Genomic DNA, 15822 nt, shown 5'->3' on the forward strand with positions numbered 1-15822 from the left:
CTCGTTCCTCATATGCGCGCACCATTTCCCCTTCCCCTATATATCCACATTCACATTCATATTCAGAAAAAGACACCAAGCCAAACCAAACCACAAAGCCCATAGATAAAATGCTATCCTATCCCCATTTCCATCCCCATCTCCATCATCCCACATTTCAGCAAATCAGAATCCCCTTTTCTCACAAGCACGCATACCTTCGTACGAATATCCAACAATCCAATCCAATCCAATCCCTCCATTCCCTCCAATATCAACTTCCCAACTTCGCAACAAAGAAGACCGTGGAAAGAAATGCTCATATATAACAATGTATATATATATATATAACACAAAATCAGTACACCACACTATACCAAACAAAGCAAGAATATTCAAGGGCAGATAGAACAAAATATATACTATAATAATATACATACCACTTTTGTTTATACATACATACAAACATACATGCATAAGGGTAAAAGAAGCATAATCCATAATTGCAACACAACCCCCAATGTCAGAGTTTCATACAAAAAAGTAAGCAATGTGGACTACGTCACAGCTATTGACATCCATTGGAACTTCTGCTCCAAGTCCGGCCATATCCTTTCATAGAAATATATTTTGCTCAATGTAATATCTACTGCGTAGTAGGTAGCACATTGCTTGTCGCTACCGCAATCCTAAACTAGCAGAAGTAGAAAAAAAAGGCAAGGCTATGAAGAGTCACTGAACAAGAAACTCTTCGAAACTATGATACAAGCTCCCTTAAAATCAAAAGGTATGAAGAAGAATCAGAACCAAAATGACATTTAAGTTAGAATTCGCCACCTAAGCCAAATCAATCATTCATTCATTTCGCTTTTACCAACTCATGCAACCCAAATACTTGTACAGTTCCTGCAAGGAAAAAGAAAACTCATGGCCAAGGGAGCTCAATAAAATGTTGAAATAATGATCGCTTATTTCTTCTCCGAATGTTCGGTGCCATTACGATTATTGTGATGATTGGCCGCTTTCTCCTTTCGAGCTTCGTCGATAGCAGTTCGTTGTTGTATACTAGAATCATGAGACTTCCATTCTACCTTAGTTTCAGGTGGGAATGAAAGAACGCGCTTTAATGTCTCCCTATTAAATTGTTAGTATATTCCTTGGGCATTTGGTAAAATGTTCAATACCTAATTTTGAGTACCCTCCCGCCACCTGAACGGGTCCAGATACTCAGAATATCTTCTCCATTGCGCACGCTAAGTACAACCCCGCAAACTTCTTCGCTGGGGTCGAATTCATCTCCAGCCATTGCGAAGACTAAATCTTCCCAATAACGATCAGCTACACCCTTCTTGAGTCTCACAATCCATTTGCCTCCTTTCTTATTTTCATCGTCCTCCCAAACTGGACGAATTCCCTTCTTAAACATGTGGTAGTCGGAAACTAGTGGCAGATTCGAGGGGTGTCTCATATGATCGAAAACATCAAACAATTCCTCCGCCGAATTGAATGCTGCCATTGGATGTAAGGTCTTTTCGTATTCGACAAATCCGTTTGACTTGGAGATTGGGGGTCTGTACCAAAATACCCAGCCATGTCGAAATTGGTGTGAAGCTGGCGCTGTAGCCGTCTTAGAATCTGTAAGGGAAGTTTTAGATGTCTTTGTTCCCAAATCTCTATAATTCTTCTCCGCAGTTGGTGTTTTGGTAGATCCCCCCACTACACTTCCAAAATCCAGCGCACCTCCACCTCCAGGTGTTTTCGGGCCCTTCGAGTTTCCAAATGATGCGAAAGCGCCTGATCCTAATCCAAAGGCGCTCGATGCGCCCGTTGTTGGAGAGGATAAAGATGAAGCCGAAGGGGACATGGAATTGAAAGGATTCTTTGTGCTGTGCGAAGAAGTATCTCCATGTCTTCTCCCCAAGACAAATCCCCTTGCTGCGTGGTCGCCACCACCAAAAGTTGATCCATTCGTAGTTGGATTGCCTGTGGATAGCGAAAGTTTGCTGGAACTGTACCACACTTGGATTAGAAGCGCTCAAAGAAAAGAGACAATGCGGGAACGAAGAAGGAAACACTTACTTCGAACGGCGACTCCACAGGTTATCCATTACGAAAGGATGAGTATAAAATCTGGTAACTATGCGCTTTCTGTCAAACTTCCAAGGATGGCAAGAGAATGAGCTTCTGTTTGTGACGTTGGAGAACTTTCGAGATATGCCTGTAGATAGAGATGTACAAGCAGATGAGGTATCGGGTGATTTTTGTTGAGCAAAGCAGCCAGTTAAGGATATCGCAGAGGGCTGGATTTAGGAGTGAAGGGTGCTTGTTCGGTATTCGCAGATGGTATCCAGTTATAGGGCGAGGACGATTCGTATTTTCTTTCGAGGCAAGATCGTATTTGTATGTGTATTGTATTGTATTGTGCGGTGCTGTGCTGTATGTATTGTATTGTATTGTATGTGATGCGATGTGACGGGGTTCTTTGAAGGATTTCGATTTCCGATTTATAAATTGAGGGTTTCAATAAGTTTGCAGTTTGGTGGGTAATGATTAAAATGATGAAAATGTAGGAACAGCCAGAGAGGACTCCTCTGCACTGGTATGTATGTATGTATGCACCACCAGTCTACGGATCTGAAGAGTCTTAGAGCAGCGCGGGGCCTAAGGTCAATTTAGCGAACAACGCTAGTGCAAGAAATATTTTGTTTGATTTTTTCCCTCTCCCGACTCTTTTCCTTTCTTCTTCAACAAACAAGACCATTAACTCAAATCATCGACAGTTTGATATTTTCACTACTCAACTGCCGATTCCGATAACTTGGTCGAGAAGAAACACATTACCACTTCAAAACCATCGTCACGAGGGCCCCTCGTGCGGCTTCCATGACACGATGATGACCTAAAGATGGAAACATACTGCAGCTACACTCTCCAAGCATTGGACTGTGAGAGAGGAAGGATGGGTGGATGCAATGGGCGACGGCGTGGACGATGAGGATGGATCATGATAATTACAATAGGGTAAGCACACTTGGATGACTATGTACCATGAATCGAACGCTTGATGTGAGGACAAACAACTCTGGTAATACGATTCAACCACCATGTTCTACGGAATACATGATTGCTGTGTTGAAGTTGAGATGACATTGGCAAAGACTGATCTTTTGTTGGAAGCTTTCAATTGTCGGATTCATCATGGCCTTTTCCAATGCTGACCTTACATTAAGTCCATAGTCAAACATCAATCACACCTCCCCCCATGCTTTTAATCCTTTGCTCCCTTTCATCATATGAATTGTGTTTAAGTGTCTACTAGTTGTGTAGAAGGGCGTGCGGCGAGCAGTGTCAATGAACTGGCAAATTTCACAGATCAAAGAACATGCCCTTGCTCTCAACGTTCCACTCTGATTTATTTGGCTTGACATTTTCTTGACCAACCCTAAATTCTATCTTCTCATCTATTCATTGCGTTTCTCAAAATCGTAACCCAGCTCTTCCAGGGACTTTGCTTTCTCGCCATCTTCGATAAAACGCTTTCGTATGTCTGAATATGATTCTCTCATCCACAACTTCTTCTCGTCCCAATACGTTGGCTCCTTACTGAATCCTCCTTCAGCACCTTTCACCCAATCGTGTAAACTATTTATATAATTTGCGTCATGAGGGTAACCAAAGATGTGGAAAGACGTGCCATTGCCATGTTCTTCCACCCTTTGCCGCTCCCATATATTCATTTCTTCCTTACTAGGCAAGCTCAACTTGTTCGACCAAACTTTCGAAACTGCTGCACTTTGTACTTCAGATATTGGGAATGGGATCACTTTTTGTGCCAAGGCCGTAAATGCAAGAGTTGGGTGTTGAATATCAAACAGATGTTGGTATGAGCCCACCACTCGTCGACCAGTGGTGACAACTGGTGGTTTCAGCGAATTGAGGAACGGATAAGAGTAGAAGTAACCTGTACAGTATACTATGGCATCGACGTTTTTTTCTATCCGTCCATTATCAAACCTCACACCTCTAATGTCGGCGAGGTATTCTGAAATGGGGGGAACCTCTTCCTTCCCGTCTTCTCCCTCGCCAAAGGAAGTTCTTACTGAGTTTAATAGAGGCTTCTTGCAAACCTCACTGATCTGTGTTCCAATATCCAACCCCGAGGCTCCATTTCCAACCACGATTACTTTCTTGCCTGCAAAAGAATCGGGCGAACGAAATATTTTGGAGTGTGATATGATAGATGGATGAGCCGAGTTGAACTCCTTAATCCCTGGTACATCAGGTATAAAAGGGACAGAAAAGTGACCGTTTGCAATAACAACGGCATCGTAAGTTTCTTTGATCTCGTCGTTGGTAATTGTAGATCTAGAAATGATTCGCCATCGATCATGACCATTGTCTGGTTCCAATCTTATATCTTGGACTTGCTCCGAGAAGCGAATCAGGTGTCTAACTTCTCCAGAGTAGTGTATAAGATATTCTTGAACATCTTCGCGCGTAGGGAATAGCAGAGAGTCGGAGCGAAATGGTCGATCAGAGAAACACATTAACGGCTTTGGAATATTTGTGTGTAAACGATCATACATGGGGTTTGAGAAAACTGGAGGATTTCCGTCCTTTGGCCAAATTGGCCTTTCAGGAGATACATTTGGCGACGTCGATGGGATGGGCACACTGTCACTTATATTTGGAGTATAATTCCATACCCCTCCCACTTCAGCTTGCTGCTCAATGATATCGATCTTGTCAAAGTATTGTTCCGCCAGAAGAAATTTTGCTGCGGCTAATCCAGAAGGGCCTGCACCTACAATTGCAATTCGCTTGACATTGAACGATGCTCGAAGTTTGGAGGTCATTTTGAAGATTCTGAGACGAGTTTCGATATCTCTTCCCCCAGCTTCACTTCTATCAGGCTTTCCTTAATATGTGTTGGTTTGGAGTGTTAGATTAGAAATGTGCATGCGGGTGAAAGAGTAAACAAAAGTTTGAAGATGTTCTATGGCTATCTTATTGCATAATTGGAGGCATGTTGTCTGAGAAAAGCTATACAGAAGTCTGAGAGAGCGATTCCATCTATATATGAAAGCAAAGGTGCGGCTGACTGTTGTTTCTTTTACTCTTTGCGTCACTCCGCTACCAGCAAGACATGCTTCAGCAGGGGTCATCACATCGGCAAAACTTTAAAAATATCCCGATGACGCCCATCCCATTTCAAGCTAACAAAGCTTCAATCACGGCAGGAATCCACAAACGCGTTCTACAAACTCGAAGCAAAACAATTATTCACGCAGAAGGATACGATACGGTTCATTGATATACCACTGCGGAAAGGCAATGCTTGCTCCCCGATGATCAGTATTTGAAGCTGAAATTCTCCATTTTACAATGGCAGAAACAAACGCAGCCGCAAATGGAATTCCAAACTCCACAACAATGTCAATGTTAGAGGCAACCACGCATATCCCAATCGCCCAGCTTACGCCCTTACTTCCAGCATCAGCTTCGAGATCAGTTAAGGCGGTAGTGACTCTCACATGGCCATACAGTTCCCGCACGGGTTCTGTGGCTTTCCTGCTCGCCGAACCCGATTTCCGCTTGCGCAGAATCAGAGGCCAAGTGCGCGTACAATTTTCAGGATCGTCTGCGAATGCTATTGCGAAGTCTGGTATTACCAGCGGAGACGAAGTCATATTATGTTTGGATGGAGTGGAATACGTGGGAACTGAGGCTCCAAGTGCGACACCTGGAAGGGGTGTGGAGTTCGAATTAAAGTTCACAGACAAACTGCTGCTTCAGGTAAGAATAAAATTTAACTTCCATATACCATGTTCTAATTTTTCTTCCTACAGTTTCGCCCTGAGGATTCACAAGATGTCAAGCTTATCAGCCTCGAAAACCCTGATCCCGAAGCTAATCAGACAAGTGCGTCCCCGCCCCCGCCCACGCCAGCGACAGATTTAGAGACCGAAAACCAAATCCCAGAAATTCCAGCAACACCTGTTTCACTTTTCAAGCAAGTGACTTCACAGAATGTAGAAGAATACTCTTCTCCGGCTTTCCTGAAACGTGAGCGAATATCATACGGTTCAATGTTCGAAGAAGGCTATGACCCATTTGAGGTTGAAGATGGGTCAGTCCGTGGTAAAGGTAGGAAGAGAACTAGACTCAGTACATCATGGCGATTTACGAGCAGGTCGCCAAGCCCCAGTCCAGAAGTCGAAGAGCCGGTAGTAGAATCTTCGGAAAATAGTATCGAGGGGCCAGTAAACCAACATGCGCCATCAATAACGGATGAGGGTGTTCAAACTATAGAGGCTGAAACTGAGGTAATCGCCGAAGCGACTCAAACACTAGAACAAGATCAGCCCAGGACCACTGAGGAAGCGGAGACAAATGGTATCGTACAGCTTGTGCATGCGGAAGCTCCATTACAGGGAACACTGCAGGCTGAAGATGGGAATACAAATCCAATGCCGCCTCCACACAAAGTATCTGATTCTATCATTCCAAACACCGAGTCACGAAAAATACCGTCCGATAATATAGATGAAAAGTTACCTTCTTCCCCGCAACTACGACCTTTGCCATCAGAAGGTCTTCCTTTAGTCTCTCCACTAGTAACAAACCGAGTTGAGAAGTTCGACAGCTACTTGCACAATGAGCATACTCAAGATCTCGAAATACCAAATAATCCATATGCGCTTCCCGCAGAGTCCGATACACAGATACTAGGTCACAGGAAAGAAGACGATGTGTATGATGCCAATCCTCTGCATCACTTGAACGATCAGTCGAAGTCGGGTCAGACTACCTATAATACGGCGTCAATTCTTTCCGGAGACCAATATGACACCCTAAATACCCAGAACACTTTTCCTCCTCACCAGCAACGTCGAAATGAGGCCGAGGACCATGGTGATCAATTATTTGCCCCGTACAATGCTCATGGGCAAGATTCCTATACGTCAGCCGGCGTTTACGAAGAGACACCGAAAGAACAGGGCCAATTCGTTCCCTCAGAAATGGAGGAGGGTCTGGATCAATACAACTATCCCGATCCAGAGCAGACATACACAGAACCAAACAACTGGACAACTCAGCCCAGCATGGCCTATCCCGACTTCGGAGATAGTCATCAACAAACTGCCAGTTTATACCCCCAACTCCCCTCTACGACACCTATGGTTCGGTCTCAAAGCGATCAGTCTCATCACTCCAGCCATACTCATCAATCGCACCACTCTCCCCCATCTCAAATTGTAGACTTGACCGAGAGTAGTGATGAGGATGAAAATGAATGTGAAGACGAGGACGCTGAAGGATTCCTTGAAGTCGAAGATAATAGTGAGCAGCAGCTGCCCAACTCGGCCTTCCCGGTGGAGCATGGCGAACAAGGTTTCTACTATGAAGCAAGGAAAGAAGATGAAGACGAGGAAATTATTTACGACGATCAGAACGAAACAGATGGTTATGGACAGGGCTACTATGATGAAAATGATGAGAATATGGGTTCAACGGATAGAGGTGACTATCTCGAAGATTACGGGAACGGCAGTGAAGAAGATTACGACGAAGATAGCTACAGTGAGGGTGAGGGTGCGGATGAGACGAGTAATCAAGCGCCAGTTCAGCAACAGCCGGAGGTTATAGATCTTTTGTCTTCGGATGATGAAGATGAGGAACCAGCTGAAGCCCCAGTTTCTCAAATCAGAAATGATGTTGATGTTGACGAGAAAATTGAATCAGGGGAAGAGTCGGAGGAATACGAGGATGACGGAGAGGAAGACGAAGAAGAGGAAGAGGAAGAGGGAGATGGAAGTGTGGAAGTTTTTGGCGAAGAAGTTCAAAACGTTAGCATCCGTTCTACAAAGTCCCAAGAATTCGTGAGGGAGTCTTCGGAAGAGTCAGTTGAGGACGAGCCAATGGTAAGTGAAAGAGCGCTAGTCAATGACCACATCGACGTCATCAAACCCGACGCAGAAATGTCTGAAACTGTGTTGAATACATCGGGCTCTGGCCTTGGCGCGCAAATGGATGCAGATGAAAGCATGCTTGAGCCAGAGGACGCAAAGCAATCTCCACCACAAGAAAATCTCGAGGATGAGATTGTTGTCGCACTAGATTCTACTGAGCCTATGGATATCGAGACCAGTACAACAAATCCATCTGCTACTGTTGACAAGAATGATGTCGATAATACTACAGACAATCTCGACAGTCTACTCGAAAAACTAGAGGAAGTGGGCTCAGAAACACAGCTGGAACAAGGGTCTGCAAACACTGACAGCGATGTACCCAAGAGTGATGATGATGAAACATTTAAGGACAGCGTCGAGAATTTTGAAAATGAGGACCTTGACCAAAATTCGAAGGAAGCAAATGCTGAGAAGATTCTTTCGCAAGGGCCCGAATCAGCCGAAATGATGGATGATACACAAAGAGCGACTCAAATTGTACCTACCGGTAGCAATGCAAATACTACGAGTGTTGCACTCGAAAATTTCCTACCATCGCCAATCACTGTAGAGAAATTTAATGTTGCAACAGTACCCATTTCCACAGATCGAAGCATTAAGGATCGAGCTGCCAAGTCTGGTTGGGCAAGGTCTTCTAAAGGGGATACCCTGTTCTCAAAGACTTTTGGTATAGATGGCGCAAACGATACGAGCGATGCAAATGATAACAGTGATGTGAATGATACGGGTGATGAGAGCGACAAAGCTAATAAGGATTTAATTTCCTCTCCTGCGTTACCAGCGACTGAATTGGAAGACGAACCAGAGTTGATTGATGAATCAGACCAGATATCACAGTCCCAAAGCACTAATCATGTCATTGACACCACCACAGATCATCAGAATGATCAGCTTCCAACCCCTGATGATACTCAAAAGCAGAATGTTGATGAAAACAATGATGACGCATTGACTTCGATGTCAGATCTACTTCAACTTCAGTTACGAGAAGAAATGGGAGAGATGGATGAAGATGTAGAGATAATGATAACTGATGCAGACATCGAGAAGGATCCATCAGCGGACTTGCTTGAGAATGAAGACATGAATTCTTCTCAAGAGGAGTCTGATACGATCTTGGATGTAGCTCCAGACGCGGGTGCGATAGACGAAGATGATGAAATGATCGACCCTGAGTCCGAAGACATGGAGGTTCAAATTACGAAGACAGAAATACTTGAGCTCAAAGAATCCGAAATTACTGAAATCGAAGTTAGGCAAGTCAGCGAAGAGATTATCGAGGGTATAGCCGGGAATGCGGAGGAAGACGGTGCTGAAGAAGATGGTGCTGAGGTAAATGTAGGAGGAGAATTTGAAGAGATCGATTCAACTGTTGATGAAGACGAGGAATCCGAGGAGAGAGACTTGGAGATGCATGAAGGCGGAGCGTTTGAAGAGCGAGTTTCGGATGTTGACGAAGATGAGATATTCAGGGAGGGCGCTTCGGATGCTGATGAGGATGAGGTGTTTAGGGAAGGCGTTTCTGATGTTGAAGATGAAGAATTTGGAGAGCGAGACTCGGAGATTGAACAAATCGAAATCAATGTCAGGGAAGCCGAAACTACGGAGTTCAAAACTCAACAGACTCTCACAAAATTAGCCGAAAACAGCATTTTGGGAAAAGACCTGAAGAATTTTGAAATCACGGAAGAGGATGTCAAGCAAACCATTGAGGAGACCGAAGCTGTCGCCGATGACACCGAAGCCTTTGTGTTGGAGAAATTTAGGCGAGAACCTCCCAGTTCCCTATCTCCCTTGAGAAGCCGTAACCGCAAAGAATCTACACCTGAATCTAGGAAAAGCCAAAAAGAGCCAACCCCAATCAGCCCCAGGCACACACGATCCAGCAAAGATCCTTCACCTTCACCTGACTTTAAGAGGAGTAGCAAAGGATCAGTGACTGTAAGTCCTAGACAAACACGATCTAAGAAATTGGAGTCAGTTGTGGAGGCTATTCCTCCTGTTACACCAACAAAGTCCAACAAAGAGAACGAGAGACCATCTACACGTGGTAGCAACCAGTCTAAAGGGTCGCCATCTCTGGCTCCTGACGAAGAGAAAACACCAAAAGGTCCGGATACAAGCGCTGAGATGGCACTACTCGGACTACCTGAATCACCTACAAAAGCCGGTCATCAGCTTAGAGCACCAGCAACCACCGATCCGAAACTCCGCCTAACTAAATATCTTCGTACTGATTTGAGTGAATTCACAACTCTCAAAATGCTTCGTTTCAAAATGAATTCGAAACTAGATATTTTGGCAATCGCTACGAGTGTACCCACTGAACCCCAAAGAGCAAAATCGGGACCGAGACACTACACTAGCACTTTCACAATCACTGATCAAACTATAGCTCCTTCCAGCGTAGTAGAAGTGAAAATCTTCCGTCCATACAGAGATGCTCTTCCCAGACCTGAAATTGGAGATGGAATATTACTAAGAGATTTCAGCGTCTTATCAGTCAAAGGCAGAGGATTCACATTGAAATCTGAAGAAGAGAGTAGCTGGGCAGTGTTCAAGGATGAGGGTACAGAAATAGAAGTTCGAGGACCTCCAGTTGAATATGGTAATGGGGAAAAAAAACACATGAAGGAGTTGAGAGAATGGTTTGTTGCACTCGATGATCGTCAGAAGACGAAATTAGAAAAGGTCAGTGCAGCTATGGAGAAGGATACTCAGGGAAAGGGTGCCACGGAAAAGGGAAAGAAGTGAGGGAAATATGGATTTGAATATCTGGGATTGAGAAGTGAGGCGTTTTCGGAGTTTAACCGAGGGCAGAACTTCATGTATAGATAAGTGTATTCTACTACGACTGCGGCGCATAGGGGGCAAACTCGTTTGGGGACATAAACACATGGGTATCGGGCTCATGGAAATACCATAATGAGAATGTTCTCGGGAGATGAGATGAGCGCAGTTAGCTAGCCATCTTAGTTTTTGAAACAGTAATACATCAATTAGTAATTGATACACATCTTCAAAAATAAATCGAGGTTGAATACTTGTTGCGACGTCAATGTGATATGGTGTGCTTGTGATATACAAGAGTTTGAGAGGGACAAAAGGGATAAATAGGTAGTGCATCTCATTCGTCTAGACTTTTCTTCACTCAAGCTTTGTACTCGGTGTACCTGTTTATGATATCATCCCAATCGAAGGTTGTCAATATCTCGCCGTCAGAGTCTTTACGCCGTCTTGAAACGAGTAGAGTGCTTGAAATAAGGAAGATATCAACTACTGAGTATTGTGCAAGAACCTCATTTCCTTGGCACTCGGTAGAATTTCGGTTGGATGGATTCTTCTTGAATAAAATCATGATTCGAATATATCAGCACGCGTATTTTTCAGCATGCATATTGGCTGCGCAGCTCAATGTATCAAGAGCTGAAAAAGCACCGCAGACTCTTGGCTTATCACACGAATTATATTATTCGAATCAATGGGTACGTAAGCAAGTAAGTACCCCAATTTCGCTTTCTACATCGTGTGTGAAGCATATCCTGAAAACAACTCACTCCTCAGCAATGGACCCCTTGAGTCTTTCCGCAAGTCTGATAGCCGTCCTCCAAATAACTGGATCCTTGATTTCTTTCTGTTATGATTATCGTCAGGGCGTCAAACACGCTTCGAAGGAAATCGTGCAGATTTCAGATGAACTGAATAGTCTGAGAGATATCTTGGATTCGTTACTTAAAATTGCTGAGAGGGCTGAATCGAATGGTTTCTCCCAGCTCTCGACATTTGAGCTGTTGTTGAAGGATGACGGTCCGCTTTTCGTGTGTAAAACTGAGTTGGAGAAGTTGAGAGGAAAGCTGGAGAAAGGAGGGGTAGGTGGGAGTGAGGGGTGGAGGGCAGTTAGGGAGAGATTGGTTTGGCCGTTGAAAGAAGGGGAGGTGAGGAAGACGTTGGTGGTGTTGGACAGGTTGAAGAGTACGTTGGCTTTGGGGCTGAGCGCTGATCAGACGTGAGTTCGAGGTGTTTCTTGAGGGATCGCGATGCTTATGAGATGGTAGGAATCTGGTCTTGAATCTTACGAATAGGATTGAAAATCAATTTGCAGGTAAGAACCTGGTTCAAGTATTACAAATCTAGTCTAGGAGTTAGATTCGAGAGCTGTTGTGAATATGGTGGATTCTGATATCAGAAAACCATGGTCATGTTCATGACCGAGGGATATCATGTGAAGATCGCTTCAGCAATTTCTTCTTGGAATCCTGTTCAGAGTGTTAGAGATTATGGTCGAAATTGACACATCGTACAGACCAAACAACTCGAGATATCTATCGATGGTTAGCTGCGCCAGACCCATTTCCTACTCATTCTGCAACGTTGAAGAAACATCAACCAAATACTGGAACATGGTTCATAACAAGCAAGCAATATGTAGATTGGTATCTTGGCAATGATGCCTTTCTATGGCTTTATGGTATTCGTAAGTTGAATGATCTCGAGTAAAGTTTTTGACTGATCTCTCGATATTAGCTGGTAGTGGGAAGACTGTATTATGGTAACAAGCATTCTGAAGTTTACTTGACTATCAATAACTCACAATTGTTTACTAGTTCCACAATAGTAGAGCATTTAATGACTCAAGTTCAACAACATCCTAAGATAGCCCTAGCATACTTTTATTTCGACTTTAATGGAGATTTGAATGGCGCTCTCAAATCTTTGATTTCTCAACTCTCGGCACAAAGCAGTAATGTCCCTCGGCCGTTGAAAACCCTCTACGAAGAATTAAGCACAAAAACGTCGACATCGCCAACAGATGATGTGCTCCTTGAATGCTTTCGTAACATTCTGTTGTCTTTCCATCATATCTACATAGTTTTTGATGCACTAGACGAGGCCGCTAGAAATACAGAAGTTCTGTCATTCATTTCTACTATAAAAGCATGGAAGTATCAAAGACTGCGCTTACTGGTCACTAGTAGACGATTGGCCGAGATAGAAGACGTTTTATCTCCTCTGGTCAGTGGCCGAATGTGTCTGCAAGATAATTTGTCAGCAAGAAACGATATTAGATACTTCATCTCTGAGAAAATAGAGCACGATAAAATAATGTCAAAATGGCCGCAAGATATTCGAGACCAGATTGAGTCCAAGTTGACTCAAGAGGGAGATGGCATGTAAGTACCCGGGACCCCCGCTGTGGAGATAGAAGGATTTATTTTGACTGTAACACAGGTTCCGATGGGTAGTCTGCCAACTAGATATGTTTCGAAAATGCATGAGTGTGTCAGCAATACGGAAAGCGATGAAAACATTGCCCAAAAGTCTGGATGAGACTTACGAGCGAATATTGCAGCAAATTGATGTCGACCACCAATCGGAAGTTTCGAAAATTCTTCAGGCTCTGACGGTAGCTGTAAAGCGCTTGAATGTCGAAGAGTTGGTAGAAATTCTAGCCATAGATATTGATTCGGATCTACCGTGCTTCGACGAAGATTCCCGACTTCTCAACCCCGAAATAATTCTCTCTATATGCTCGTCTCTCGTGACCAAGTTTGAGCCAAGATCAGGACAAGATGAAGAGCTTAAGACTAAATGGAAAAGAGACTTGCCGAGCCAGGAATCCGGATCCAGCTCGCCTGCAGTGAAACTTGCACATGCATCTGTGGCTGATTATCTCACTCAATCCACAACCTCACCGTTCCACTTCACTCAATATACAGCGCGTCAATTTATGGCCCAGGCTTGTCTAGCATACCTACTCAATCCAGAGTTTTCCCAAGGCCATGAGCAAAAATTACTCAAGAGTCGCTATCGAAAGTATCCCTTTCTTCGTCACCTCACATTAAACTGGCCACGATATGTTAACAGAGAACCTGGAGATCCCGACGATTATCTTGCACCACGTACTCGGAAACTCCTCCGCGCTTTCCTCGAAACTCACAAACTCGAGCATGGTGGCAACTTCGCTTTCTGGCTTGGCATGATGATGCCATCTGCTATTGGAAAGGAGTCATTTGTGTTGAGAACACATCCGCTTTACTACGCAGCGTCTTTTGGACTTGAAGATATTGTGCGCATCATATTAGATACGGAGCCAGATATCGATATTAATGCACTTGGAGGACGAGCACATGCGACTGCTTTACATGTCGCCTGTTACAGAGAGCATTATAAAGTGGCAAAGCTCTTGCTCGAGAGAGGTGCGGATCCGGATATACCCAATGTCCTTGGCGAGAGTCCTTTATATTGGGCCAGGCCCAATAATCCAGACGGAAATATGGTGGAATTGTTGTTGGAGCACGGAGCAAATAGTGCAGGGCGTAAGAAATGGAGTTCAGTGAATAATATGCCGGTCGAAGTTCCTACCGTTTTGTGTCTCCGATAATTCACGATAGACGAATCTTATTGAGAATCTCAGATGATGAGGATATCTTAGTCAAAACTCCTATCGTCCATGATTCTCTTCTCTTCAAAACTTGTTGATTGTGAATATGCATGCACAGAAACACGACACGCTGGTGAAGATAGCTTGCTTTAGTGGCGCGCCACAATCTATATCCATACCTATTGCGGGCCAATACGAAGATGTGACGAGAAACATAGATTCCCTTGTAGATAGCAGGGGAGTTTATAAAAGAGCGGGGGTAAGCAGCTAGGGCTCGGGGTGGACGGAAAAACTGGGACGCCCAACCACCATAGTCACATAATCACATAATCACTAAAAATACCTCTATCTTGATTTTATATTTCGATAGCAATCTAGTAGATAACATGATAAGACTTAATATTCTAGTTGATTCTTGCAGATAGAGGATTATATTAATTGATGTTGCCACTGATTGCGTGGCGCTCAAAAGATTAAGTAGGCTAATCTTGACGACGATAAAGCTCCCTGGGCTGTCGACTTATCCAGGTTCAAGCATAGCGGGTGAATGCATCGAAATAAGTATGGGAGGTAAAGGAAGAATTCCAAATAGAACGATGCTATCTGGAGGATATCGCCTGAGTTGCTCATGGTGTTCTTCTCTTCTGAACCTTGGATCTTCTCTACGCCAGAAGAATTGGGTCAATGTATTGAGATGAAAGAAGATAGGGGTTGAGAGGGGGAAAGGTAGACAAGTGGGCACAACTCTGTGCTGGTCAAGTTGCCATCACAGCCGGTCTCAGTTCTATCCGTCACAGCCGTTTTGAAGTTATGTACAGCTTTCTTCGCCAACAACTCTGACGTACAATTAAAGAGATGCTCGAAGGAGTAAGATACTTGAATATACTTATACTTAAGTAGATGTTCTTAAGATATCACTTCTCTCTCTTCCTTTTCTCCAGTGACCATGATGCTGTTGCTACCATGCCAAGATTATCAGAGAACAGGACGGTAGGAACGGATGATCTGGTTGATGTAAATGAGAGGGTAATCGATAGGAGATTGGTGAGACAGAGTCTATGAAATCTATAATTCCCGTTAGTATCTAGATAAGTCGAGTGGAATAAGAAAAGTGATTTTTGGGTGTGCGAAGAAGGACATGACCACCTACGACAGACAGAAGCGATAAAAGAAAAGAATCTCTTAGCCCATCAAGCACTTCGTGGAAATTGTAGATGTTCGGAGAGCTCTCCGGAACCAAAATTGCTCTGAGGAAAACCATGGCAAGAAATTCGACATCTGATTTTGAAATGATGAATGCTACCTCGCGCAACAATTTCTTTCACACGAAATTTCTACGACGTTCGAAAGAGGGGGGATCAACTCGAACGGCTTGATTTTCAGGAACAAGCAAGGATTGCATTTAGCCAGTATCCACCCGATATCTTTGAAGTTTGCGCGAACCGGATGAATTGACTCTACCGCAGAGTTTGGTCAGCCTACCAA

General features: G+C 43.9%; 4 protein-coding genes across 4 annotated transcripts; 2 read left to right on the forward strand and 2 right to left on the reverse strand.

Moving 5' to 3' along the window:
- Positions 1 to 353: 353 nt before the first annotated feature.
- On the reverse strand, positions 354 to 2606 carry BCIN_15g02340 (hypothetical protein). Its single transcript, XM_001547362.2, has 3 exons — positions 2059 to 2606; positions 1164 to 1988; positions 354 to 1113 (listed from the first exon to the last, which is right to left on the reverse strand). The coding sequence occupies exons 1-3, from the start codon at positions 2085 to 2087 to the stop codon at positions 948 to 950; spliced, it is 1020 nt and encodes a 339-aa protein (XP_001547412.1). The 5' UTR covers positions 2088 to 2606; the 3' UTR covers positions 354 to 947.
- A 133-nt stretch (positions 2607 to 2739) lies between these two features.
- Positions 2740 to 5098, reverse strand: Bcfmo1. Its single transcript, XM_024697480.1, has one exon. It carries the CDS (start codon positions 4833 to 4835, stop codon positions 3441 to 3443), a length of 1395 nt encoding a protein of 464 aa, XP_024553296.1. The 5' UTR covers positions 4836 to 5098; the 3' UTR covers positions 2740 to 3440.
- A 116-nt stretch (positions 5099 to 5214) lies between these two features.
- On the forward strand, positions 5215 to 11044 carry BCIN_15g02360 (hypothetical protein). The gene is made up of 2 exons (XM_001547364.2): positions 5215 to 5775; positions 5829 to 11044. Exons 1-2 carry the CDS (start codon positions 5365 to 5367, stop codon positions 10707 to 10709), a joined length of 5292 nt encoding a protein of 1763 aa, XP_001547414.2. The 5' UTR covers positions 5215 to 5364; the 3' UTR covers positions 10710 to 11044.
- A 360-nt stretch (positions 11045 to 11404) lies between these two features.
- On the forward strand, positions 11405 to 14727 carry BCIN_15g02370 (hypothetical protein). Its single transcript, XM_024697481.1, has 6 exons — positions 11405 to 11961; positions 12011 to 12057; positions 12259 to 12429; positions 12480 to 12504; positions 12560 to 13126; positions 13185 to 14727. Exons 1-6 carry the CDS (start codon positions 11522 to 11524, stop codon positions 14335 to 14337), a joined length of 2403 nt encoding a protein of 800 aa, XP_024553297.1. The 5' UTR covers positions 11405 to 11521; the 3' UTR covers positions 14338 to 14727.
- The last annotated feature ends 1095 nt before the right edge of the window (positions 14728 to 15822 follow it).

The sequence above is a fragment of the Botrytis cinerea genome, chromosome 15 (genome assembly GCF_000143535.2).
Source record: "Botrytis cinerea B05.10 chromosome 15, complete sequence".
NCBI classification, from domain to species: Eukaryota; Fungi; Ascomycota; class Leotiomycetes; order Helotiales; family Sclerotiniaceae; genus Botrytis; species Botrytis cinerea.

What these genes read in the sequence shown, in the direction of transcription:
- BCIN_15g02340 (XM_001547362.2), bottom strand. Translation starts at nt 2,087, where the DNA reads ATGGATAACCTGTGGAGTCGCCGTTCGAA. An exon ending in CTGTGGAGTCGCCGTTCGAA is followed by an intron (nt 1,989 to 2,058) that starts GTAAGTGTTTCC and finishes AGTGTGGTACAG; the next exon opens with TTCCAGCAAACTTTCGCTAT. An exon ending in GGGAGGGTACTCAAAATTAG is followed by an intron (nt 1,114 to 1,163) that starts GTATTGAACATT and finishes ACAATTTAATAG; the next exon opens with GGAGACATTAAAGCGCGTTC.
- Bcfmo1 (XM_024697480.1), bottom strand. Translation starts at nt 4,835, where the DNA reads ATGACCTCCAAACTTCGAGCATCGTTCAATGTCAAGCGAATTGCAATT.
- BCIN_15g02360 (XM_001547364.2), top strand. Translation starts at nt 5,365, where the DNA reads ATGGCAGAAACAAACGCAGCCGCAAATGGAATTCCAAACTCCACAACA. An exon ending in CAGACAAACTGCTGCTTCAG is followed by an intron (nt 5,776 to 5,828) that starts GTAAGAATAAAA and finishes TTCTTCCTACAG; the next exon opens with TTTCGCCCTGAGGATTCACA.
- BCIN_15g02370 (XM_024697481.1), top strand. Translation starts at nt 11,522, where the DNA reads ATGGACCCCTTGAGTCTTTCCGCAAGTCTGATAGCCGTCCTCCAAATA. An exon ending in GGGCTGAGCGCTGATCAGAC is followed by an intron (nt 11,962 to 12,010) that starts GTGAGTTCGAGG and finishes ATGAGATGGTAG; the next exon opens with GAATCTGGTCTTGAATCTTA. An exon ending in TCTATGGCTTTATGGTATTC is followed by an intron (nt 12,430 to 12,479) that starts GTAAGTTGAATG and finishes TCTCGATATTAG; the next exon opens with CTGGTAGTGGGAAGACTGTA.